This window comes from Lactuca saligna, chromosome 8 (genome assembly GCF_052625555.1).
Source record: "Lactuca saligna cultivar CGN05327 chromosome 8, ASM5262555v1, whole genome shotgun sequence".
NCBI classification, from domain to species: domain Eukaryota; kingdom Viridiplantae; phylum Streptophyta; class Magnoliopsida; order Asterales; family Asteraceae; genus Lactuca; species Lactuca saligna.
Genome location: NC_136424.1, coordinates 151,630,612 through 151,642,069, shown reverse-complemented (window position 1 = coordinate 151,642,069; position 11,458 = coordinate 151,630,612). Strand labels below are relative to the sequence as shown.

At 37.3% G+C, this 11,458-nt stretch overlaps 1 protein-coding gene and 1 pseudogene across 1 annotated transcript; both read left to right on the top strand.

The window, feature by feature from the left end:
- The first annotated feature begins 1,671 nt into the window (after window positions 1-1,671).
- On the top strand, window positions 1,672-10,185 carry LOC145009099 (disease resistance protein RPV1-like). The gene is made up of 5 exons (XM_078967766.1): window positions 1,672-2,415; window positions 6,158-7,259; window positions 7,348-7,710; window positions 7,794-8,516; window positions 8,958-10,185. The coding sequence occupies exons 1-5, from the start codon at window positions 2,399-2,401 to the stop codon at window positions 9,489-9,491; spliced, it is 2,739 nt and encodes a 912-aa protein (XP_078823892.1). The 5' UTR covers window positions 1,672-2,398; the 3' UTR covers window positions 9,492-10,185.
- Window positions 1,916-2,398, top strand: LOC145010183 (disease resistance protein RPV1 pseudogene; annotated as a pseudogene).
- Window positions 10,186-11,458: the final 1,273 nt, after the last annotated feature.

Below are 11,458 nucleotides of genomic sequence, written 5' to 3'. Positions count from 1 at the left end.
CTTAGGTCAGAAGGAAATGGGTAAGGGGTATGTATTTTATTTTATTTTTTTAATATAAAAACTGATAAATAAATAATAGAAAAGTATAAAAGAGATTATTAAGGTAATAATCATTTTATGTCCTTAAGGACGACCCGGGTGGATAAAAAATAATACATGGACGATCTGAATTAACTTTTAAAAATAAAGACTAAACGTACCTTTTTGGCACAAACACAAGAAGTGGTTTACGTAATTTACTCTAAAATGTTATAACTAAAATGTTAGACTTTAATCTCAAAAACAAAAAAAAATGATGTTACTTAGAGGGTTGTAAATAAAATCAATCATTGGTCTCTCAATATGACATGATTTTTATAGTTTTAGACCTAAAATGTTTGTTCTCTTGCAATTATGGTTTTTATATAAGGTATTTGTAATATTCTTGGCCATTTCTACAAGAAAACAAAAAATTTATTTGGATCAAATTTGAAAAAAATAGTTTAACTTAATCATTTACACAAAAAACATTATGAAAATATTAAAGGGTAAATTACACCGGTCGTCCCTTGTACATATATCAAAATGCACGTTTGGTCTTTATTTTCAAAAATTAACTCAAACCGTTCCTCGGATCGTTAAAAGGTGCATGTTGTGTCCCTCACATACATACAATGACTATCTTGCCTTTTTTTCTTATTTATTTATTTTTTAATTGTTTATAATCTATCTGTTATTTTTTTATGAATTATAAGTTTTAGAAAAAGAAACATCCCCTTAAGTTGGTTCCAACCACTTTGGCCATGAAACACATTCATCTATTATCATTTTATCACTTTCGGTTACCCATGACCTCCGACCACCATCCACTGCCACCGGAAGCTATCGGAAATACCGCTTCTCTCCATTTCTTTCTTTCTCTCTCGTAGGTCTCTCTCTCTCTCTCTCTCTCTCTCTCTCGCAGGTCTCTCTCTCTCTCCCCCCCCCTTTAAACTCTGGTAGCTCCCCGTATCACCTCCAACACCTCCTAAACCACTACCAGTTGACTACCATCGGAAACCACACCAAACCAAGCCTTTAATCAACAACAAACAGGCTGTGGAACTTGATCTGAAAACCTAGGCGATGACTATAGAGCTCGGAACTCGGGTGACGACGTTAAAGAACCCTCAGATCAGAACCTTGAAATCATGAAGGTGACGATGGTTTAAACCCTGAGACAATGAAGGTTCGAAACATCTCACCTCTAAGACAAAAATAGTGCACATCGTCCTCCAGATATATGAGCGTTGATGAACTACCATCTCTGGAAAGCAGTGGTGTCCTGATGTTTTTGTGAGTTGATAGCGAAAAATAGAAAAAAAATGGTATTAGGTTAGGATTTTAGGGTTAAGTAGAGTGGGGTGGGGTTGTAATGTTTTTATTTTCTCTTTACTTTAAATACAAATTAATTATAATCAAATCAAAAATAGAACAACAAAAACATTATATGTCTGATAAAGAATACAACGTGCAAATTTACGCTAACAAGGAATGCAACGTGCATGTTTTAAATAAACGAAGAATGATTTAGCTAATTTTTGAAAATAAAGATTAACGTATATTTTGACATATAAAAGATAATTTACCCAATATCAAATTAATACCAAAATTTCAAGAATTTTTTAAGAAACAAAAAGTTACAAAATTTAGTTATCGTTGTTTAAGTGACCAAAAATATTTATTCTAAATTATACATGTGGGACAACAACCTACCTAGTTCTTACAAAATAATCTGAAAAGAACCGATTCCTTGACAAAGTTTGTCAGCAACCCCATTTTTGGGGAAACGTTAAAGACCCTCCAGTGGACTTAACACGTCTTTTACCATTTCAACATCTTCTCTCTACTTTGATCAGTGGTGGCTGTGGTATTAAGATCCCATTCATCTTCTTCCATGGCTACTGTTCAACCTTATGCCCTTTATGATGTTTTCTTAAGTTTTCGAGGTGAAACTCGTAAGAATTTTACAGATCATCTTTATACAGCCTTGAAGCAATCAGGAATCCGCACTTTTCGGGATGATGATGCGATGGACAGAGGAAAACTGCTGAAGCCAGAGCTAAAGAAAGCCATTCACAAGTCTGCAGTTTCACTTATTGTCTTCTCAAAAAGCTATGCATCCTCGAAGTGGTGTCTCGATGAGGTTTTGATGATTATTGAAGAACACGAGAGTTTATCCTCTAAGCATGAAGTCATACCTGTGTTCTATAACGTGGAGCCATCTGATGTTCGAAACCAAAGAGGAAGCTTTAAAGAAGCATTTGATGGGTATGATGATATAATCAAGGCGGAAACAGATCATCAGAAGAAGAGAGAGTGGTTGGAGAAGGTAGGGGCATGGAGGGATTCTCTTAGAAAAGCTGCAACCTTCACATGAATGGTTTATAACGATGGGTACGCATGCTCCCTATTATCTGTATAGATTCCATAGAAACAACTATAGATTGGTATAAGATATGTAGAGTTAGATCTTCTATTCAAAAAAATCCTTAGAGGAGGAGGGTTATATAGATGCAGACAACACCTTATGTAGCATATGTGCGATACTAACACACCCTAAGGCCCTATGAGAATCAATAAGATTAGAATAGACGTGTTAGCTATATACCATGTTAGGGTATCCATATGCATTGAACTTTATAAAGTTAAATGGATTGTCATATTATCATTTTATATTCTACTAAATTCTATCAATTTTTTTTTTCTACAATGTATTCAACTCTACAAGATTCAAGAAATATATTTAGATATTTATTTAAAAGTGTGTTAACTACATACCACCCATGATGCATTAAACTTTATAAAGTTAAATTGATTGCCATATTATCATTTTATATTCTACACAACTCTATTAATTTTTTTTTTCTACAATGCATTCAACTCTACAAGGATCAAGAAATATATTTAGATATTTATTTAAGAGTTAGAATTTTTTTTTTCCGGTTAAATGACAGTTGAACACTAAATCCATTCAATACCAATGTGGCATCTCGCAATGATATAGTTTTATCTACTGAATGACAATTAGATTTGCAACCTCATTTAAGTCTCCTATTAAACTCTCCATTGTGGATGCTCTTAGATTGGTATAAGACATGTGCATATACATATTTTCTTTCCAAAAGAGCCCTTAGGGAGTGAGATAAAAGAAAACTAGGGTATGCCGTGTTCTCAAAATATGTGCGTCAAAGGGTATGCGATATTAATATTTTATATATAATATTTTGTATAAATTAACGCTTTCAGGGAAAATTTTATGTGTATGTAGTTGCTAACACTTGTTAAATAAATATAGTAAACTCCAATATATATATATATATATATATATATATATATATATATATATATATATATATATATATTCATGTGACCCTATCTAACCAATTGGGATACTGAGATGTTCCGTAAGATGAAGGCTTGATGAGATTGGAATATATGTGTTGTGCCCTTGTAGTTCTAGATGCTAGCTGGCTTTGATATCATGTGATAGAGACCTGTTAGAGTAGGTCAAACTCCCAGAAAAAGGAAAAAGAAGAAGCAACACAGTTAATCAATTTTCTCTATTTTTTCATTTCATACGTCTAAAAGGAACTTACAATTATTTAAAGAAACTAGAAAACAAATACAACTAGGAAAAGAAATGGTCGGAGACCTTATGCACGCATCAAGTGGGTTATTATCTAGCCACTTCTATTGGCGGTAATGGAAAAAGACTAAGTCAACTAGAACTACTTCTGATGCAACGTTCCTTCCAATTGTCAAGTATTTTAACGGGTTTGTGGGTATGGGTCAATGGGTTTCTGGATCGTATCAATACCCCGCCCATGAGAAGTGACCTTGTCCTCAAGGTCTAAAATGGGTGCTGCCATGGGGCGTGGAAGTGATCCCTACAAGGTGACGGTATTGCGGCCATGCTGAAAGATGAGTGAAGGAACTGAAAAATTGGCTGTAAGCGGACCTAAGGAGCGTAACCAGTCGAACCCGAGTATAATATTGAAGCCTTTGAATGTCAACACAAACAACTTAACCGAAAATGAAGCTTTGTTGAGTGTGAGGGGAACGTTGGGGCAGTAGCCGTTGCAAAGTAGTGGGTCATCATTGCCAATGAGGACCAGAAATGGCGATGCAGGCTGGACCAGAAGGTGCAATTCAGCAGCTATGTTGGGCTGCATCAGGTTATGAGTGCTGCCAGAATCCTCCAGAATTTGAAGCGGTGTGAGGTTATGTAGTGACAAAGAACATGGTTTGGCATGCGGAATTAAAGCTTGCACAATTTGAACATGGTGATTTGGGTGCTAAAAGATATATTCGATCATAGTAAATGAGTACAAAAAGGGATCTAGTCTAGAGCTTCATAAATATCTCACTCACTAATCACTATGACTACATCTCTCAAGCACACCTCTACAAGTGGACAAACCCACCTTATATAGAGGTGTTTGCATGTCTCTCTCTCACTCTAACTAACAAATGGGTCTAAAGGCAAATACTCCACATGCAAGTGGGTTTTACAAAAGTCAAACATTTACAAAGTCAATCATGAATAACTTTGCACCCCAACAGGTTGACAAAGCCTATAAGACGTAAAGCTGAAGTAGGTGTAATTCCATAAAATGTTGTTGGGGATAGAGCCAGAAAGTGGGGAAGGTCATTTGCCTCCTGAAGAACATGAAGATGTTGTTGTGCAAGAGGTTGGGGAACTTCCACTTCATTGTCAGCTATAAGAAGGAATTGTGGTAGATCACATTTTGTGGCCGGGGTGGTACTTTTTAGGGCATCGAAAACAAAGACCTGAGGCACAACGTTGTTAGAGCTTCTCAGGCGACAAGCGGGCAGTAGGTAAGGTGGTGGTGGAGGACACCAGAGCCGGTAGTAGTCGGGGATTGTGTGGCGCTATGGGGAAAGAGATGGGGGATGGGACTATAGAGGACAACGGTGTGGGATCAGTTGGAGAAATGGGGGAACAACTAATTTTGTCTTCAATTAATTTAGACAACCCATATGCTTGATGTAGGGTAGTGGGTCGTAGCACAGCTAGTTCCGTTTGGAAGTCTTGGGTAAGGCCCGAGAGATAACAGTTAAGGAGGGACTCATTGGGGAGCCCGGTGACTCGGTTACACAGCTTCTCGAAGGCAGCTTGGTAGGCGGCGACAGTGGTGACTTGTTTGAGTTTGAAGAGAAAGGCTTGGTGGTTTTCATAATATGATGGACCGAACCGGAGTTCGAGAGACCGTGAAAATTCTGGCCATGTTCCTAGATGTTGGTTGTTGGCAATGTATTTATACCAACTCAAGGCATCCCCGGTGAAGTAAAACTGTGCCAAAGAGAGGCGTTGTGGTGGTGGAACGGAGTAACACGTGAAATAGTTTTCGGCTTGAAAAAGCCAGTCGAGGGGGTTAGATCCATCAAAGGTTGGGAGATGAATTTTTGGTGGCCGGAGGTTGGTTTGCGGTGGTGGTGGTAGCGGCGGCGGTGGTGGTGGTCCGCTGATGTTGTTAGCGAGGAGGAGTTGGACAAGGTTGAGCATGGTGTCAGTTTGTTTGGCAATATTAGTGGCTTGGGTTCCAAGATGAGAAGTGATGGTGCTAGGCGGTGGTTGGTGGCCGTGGAAAGATGTATCAAAGCGGCCTTGGGGTTTTCGGGTGTGGCCTTGGTGGTGTCGGAGGTGGAGCAGGACTTAGTTTTGGGAGGCTCGAAGATGAAGATGAAAGCACCAAATTGATAGAGACCTGTTACAAGGAAGAAGAAGAAGCAACACAGTGAAGCAATTTTCTCTATTTTTTCATTTCATACGTCTAAAAGGAACTTACAACTATTTAAAGAAACTAAAAAACAACTACAACTAGGAAAAGAAATGGTCAGAGACCTTATGCACGCATCAATGTGGGCTATTATTGGCACTAATGGAAAAAGACTAAGTCAACTAAAATTACTTCTGATGCAACGTTCCTTCCAATTGTCAAGTAGTTTAACGGGTTTGTGGGTTTGGGTCAATGGGTTTCTGGATCGTATCATCATGTTTGATTGGTATAAGATATGCTTAGTCCTAAATCGTCTCTCCAAAAGAGCCCTTACTAGTATAGCAGATGTGGGGCACTAATAGAGAGTTTAATTGCTTTAACTTGATCTTTTATAGGTATGAGGCCGAATTCATAATCGACATCGTCAATGTTATAAGAAAAAAACTGGACTACAAGGCCCTATACATTGAGGACAAACTAGTGGGAATAAGGGACAATGTTGCTGCGATTGAATGCTGGTTACAAGATCCATCACCAAATGCAGTCATCCTTCTCATTGATTGGATGGGAGGCATAGGGAAAACAACCATTGCCAAATGCATTTATAACTCAAATATTTTTAAGTATGATGTCAGTTGCTTTCTCGCAAATATTAATGACACATCAAATCAACCTGGTGGACTGCTTCGCTTGCAAAGTCAGCTTCTTTCCACAATTCTAAAGACTAAAAGGGAAGAAACCATATGGAACGTGCATGAAGGAACCATTAAGATTACAAATGCCATATGCAACAAAGCTGTGCTTCTTGTCCTAGATGATGTTACAACATTGCAACAGTTAGTAGCATTACTAGGACCACAAAGCTTTTATCCTGGAAGTAAAGTGATCATAACAACTAGGCACAAGTGGTTGTTAACTGCTTTCAAAGTTCATCCTAAGGTTCAGTCTGTTCAAACGTTATCTACCCATGACTCTATTGAGCTCTTCAGCTTATATGCGTTTAATCGAGATCAACCCATTGAACCCTACACTGTCCAATCAAAACTTTTTGTTCATCATTGCATGGGTCATCCTTTGGCTCTTAAAGTATTGGGTTCTTCCTTACATGGAAACACAAAAGACGTTTGGGAAGATACAATGCGCAAACTGCAAGTAGTTCCTAATCCTGAGATTCAGAAAGTTCTACAAATAAGCTTTGAAACTTTATCAGATGACAAGGATAAAGATTTATTCTTGCATGTTGCTTGTTTCTTTGAGGGCGAGGAGAAAGAGTACATTGTGAAACTATTGGCCCAGTGTGATCTATACCCTGTGGTTGGGATCAAGAATCTGATGGATAGATGTCTGCTAAATGTTGAACATGGGAGAGTAACGATGCATCAGTTAATCAAGGAGATGGGGCGAGAAGTTGTACGCCAGGAATCACCAAAGGATCCTGGGAAAAGAAGTAGATTGTGGCAAGATGAGGATTGTTTTAATGTGTTACGTGACAATTCCGTATGTTTACATGCCCATTTTATATATCATTACATAGTTTATCGTGCCGTTGAGCCACGGTTTACCTTTTTTTGAATTTTTTGATTAGGGTACAAAAAAAGTAGAAGGACTCATGCTTGATATGCTAAATATGAAGGATGCTAAATCAACTTCAGCTATAACGATAAATAATCTAGGGAAACGTAGCTTTGAAGAATATCTTGGCAAAACAAGGTATGGAAATGATGCAATTCTCAAAAGTCGTGCACTGGAAAAGATGAAGAATCTAATGCTACTGCAGCTAAACTATGTAACTTTTTCCGGGACATGCAAGAAGTTGCCCAAAAAATTACGACTGTTGAGGTGGCATGGATGTTCTCTTGAAGCTATACCAGGTGACACTTCTTTGGAGAAGTTGGTGATTCTTGACATGAGTGACAGCAACTTAAAGCGTGTTTGGGATGGTTTCAAGGTATATCTGTCTTCTTGAATCACCTTTTCATTTATATTTATATGGGAAGTTCTTGATATATAATTGTGTTTTTCATGTCACAGTTCATTGGATCCCTACAAATCCTTAATCTTAGCTATTCTAGTGAGCTAATTGAAACCCCAGATTTTGTTGGACTCCCCGGTCTGGAGAGATTGATACTAACAGGTTGTACTAGTTTAATCAAGATTGATGAATCGATTGCATACCTTAAAGAACTAGTCTTGTTAGATCTAACCAATTGTAGAAACATAAGAGATATTCCATGCTTACCTAGATCCCTTGAATCCCTTCAAATGTCTGGTTGCCCAAACATTGCATTTCCCAGACAGGTTCGATGCTTGGAATTAATTTCATCATTTTCTCTTTTGAAGAATATGGATTTATCAGATTGCAATCTCTTGGACGATTCTTTCCCAAATAACTGGAGTGGTTTGGTTTCACTTGTGTATTTAAATATAGATGGCAGCAAAGTAACTTCCTTACCAAAATGTATTCAAACCCTATCTAAAATCCGAACCCTTAGTGTTGAATGCTGTTCAAAAATCCAGTCAATTCTAGGTGTCCCAGAATCCGTCGATACATTGTATATCAGGAACAATATATCCTTGAAAAAAGTACAGCCTGCACCAAATTCGAGGACCTTAGTGTACCATGATAAATGCGAAAATTTGTGTGACATGGTGGGTCGTTATAAGCTTCAATCAATAGAGAAAGTTGAGAGGAAAATTATACGATATCTAGGCTTAGAGTTAAATGCAGTTCAAGGAATGGAGTTGGGTCTTGAGGTGCTTTCTCTTTCTCTATCTCTATCTGTCTCAGGTTTCCATATTTGTTTGGGTTAAATACAAGAAATAACAGTGCATTTATTAAAGCATCTTACTTCCAGTTCTTGCTATTATGGCATTGTGAAAAGTTACTCAGATATATCAGTGTCTTTCAAATACAAAGCAAACTTGAGTTCGTAGATTTTTTATTAACATGCCTTGATAAGAAGAAATTGAAAGCAAAATGCTAGCTAGGATTAATTGGTTAGATTTCTGAAAAATAATAATCCCTTAAGAAGGAAAAAACAGAAAGGATAATGCTGTAATGGAAATAAAGAAAAGTATGATGCTATAATACCTGAATAAATTAAAGTATGTGTCTATTTCTTGCATTTAACCCTATTCTTTTTATAAGCTAATCTTGAGAATCAAACTAAATAACAAACGGTGTGTCTGTCACAGGTGTTACATGAGTTTGGTATATTCAGCACATTTGTTCCAGAAGAACAAATCCCTTCCTCCTTCATGTTTAACAAAAAGGGGCCAAAATTTTCATTTAAAGTTCCCTGGCATCATAATAGTTTGAGAATAAGTGGCTTCAATATGTGTGTTCTTCTTAATCAATTACCCAGTTTTCCGTATATGGAGATTGAATTACATAATGAGACTAAGGATTTGGTGTGGAACTACATTAAAGGAGATCGGGATGTGCCAAAGGGTGTCAAAAACATTGCATGGTTAAGCCTTTGGAGGTGTGGGAATATATTGGAGGGTGGAGATGAAATTGTAATAAGCATTAACAATGTGGCAGTAGAGGCATGTTGTATAAACTTAATATATGAAGATGATGAACAACTTGATGGGGAAGGAAGCAAGGCTCATCGTGTCTTAGCACTTGATCAAATTTCATGGAGTGATAGAATGCATAAAGATATATCAGATTACGCTTATAGTGGAATGAGGCATTCATTCAAAAGTGATAACTGGAGTTACTAGCATACTTACAAGAAGACAAGACAGTTGGTGTAATCCGCCAAATTAATCTTGAATTGTTGACTATCAAGTCTAATGATCATTTGACTATTAAAGGAATGGTTTCTAACTTTCTATGCTATTTGTATGGTTTAGGGTTAATTCATTTTTACAAAGTACTTTATTTTTACCCATAAAGAACAACCAACTTGCATTTTTTTTTACGGATTTAGGCGGTATGTAATGTGTTTGACAGGTCACCGGTCAATTTTTCTTGCTGACTTGTAAAAGTTGCGTGTCGATGTGTCATTTTTTTTTTCAATTACCTTAAATAATATGTGGCAGTTAACATTCAACAAAAACAATACTCAAATCTCATAGGAATGGGGTAAGAAAGAGGTAAGGACATGGTCATTACAGGTAAAATTTAAAGTACACTGCATTTTTTGTCTCAAACACATCGGTGGCAACCTATGTTGTTTTGTCATATCCTGTTTTGACTGAACTGATCGCCATTGTTATTGCAGTTGTTGTCTTGGTTGGATACTCCATCAGACCATCAAGTTCTGTTATGAGGTTAATAAAAAAATTTGAGTAAATTACAGTTTTAGTTTTGGTGTCTGTGTTGTATCATTTGTTATATATGGTCCTGAAAAGGAACCGTTTGTGTCGCCTTTTCTATCCCTATGTTATTGTTTCTTAACATTTTTTTTGGCCCAGGAGCGTTTAAGTTAACATCTCATTCAACTTTTATTAACATGACCAATCTTCTCTTATTTTCATTTTCATTTAATATTTCTATTATAATTAAAATTAACCAACCCCAACCATTCAGTGAATGAGCTACCCTGAATGACATTCACCTTCTTCTTTCCCAAAGTCACAGCCGCTGCTCGAATGAATTCCCCTGGAAGCCTATATTTTAGAAGCTCACACGATTTATGAGGATTTTGATTTCTTTTTATTATTGATTGTGGATTTTGATTTCTGCATGTTCTTTGATTTGAAAAAGGGAGGGTTTAATTGAGACTACTTCCACGGTGAAAAGTTAGATTGCAAAAAAACAAAAAAACAAACAAACAAACAAACGATTACAAAAGTTTGATGGAACAACCCACTAGTTGATAACTTATCTCAACATACATGTCGTACATATTATCACTTTCTTTAGATTTTTTTGGATAAAAATGTAACGCCCCGATTCTTATGTATTAATTTAAATAAGAATTTCTTTGGTTTTAAGTCCAACTCGACGAGTTGGTTGCCCTACTCGTCGAGTAGCAGCGGGGTGAGATCGCGTGTTTAGTGACCTACTTGCCGAGTCCATGAAGGGACTCGACGAGTAGGAGCTGCCAGATGAAACCCTAAATCCCAAGGTTTTGCACCCTATTTAAAGAGGCTTAAGCCTCCTTTGGTCTCTTTGCAGTCCTTGAGAGCTCATAGAAACCCTAATTTGTGTGGTGCTTCATTCTTGTGTGTCTTGAGCTTTAGAAAGAAGGTTTTTGGAAAGGAAGAGCTTGGAGGGCAAGAGACTAGGAGCAAGGAAGGTGTGGGAATCAGAAATCTACCTCAGTTAGCATCATTTGGAGGTATCAAGTCGCCACCTTTACCTCATTTTCCTTCTAGACCTCATTTGGTTGAGATCTAGGGTTTTTATGGTTTGATTGTGATGATATTGTGAGATATGAGCTAGATCTGAAGTTGTAACTTCAGATCTGGACCCTTCTTGGGGTCCTAAAGTCATAAAGCTCCAAGTTTGGCCATGTATGAAGCTTTCCTTGAGTATGAAACCCCATTGTGAGCTTGGATTTGACATTAAGAGCCTTTTTAGCTATGCATGCACGTAAAGTTTGCAACTTTACGTGAAAAGCATGTCTTAGGAGCTTGGATCTGTAATTTGGAGCCATTGCATGGCTTAAAAGAGTCTGTATGGCTTAAGCACTGAAGGAACGCGAGTTGCAAGGTCGACTCGGCGAGTCATATGAAGAAAG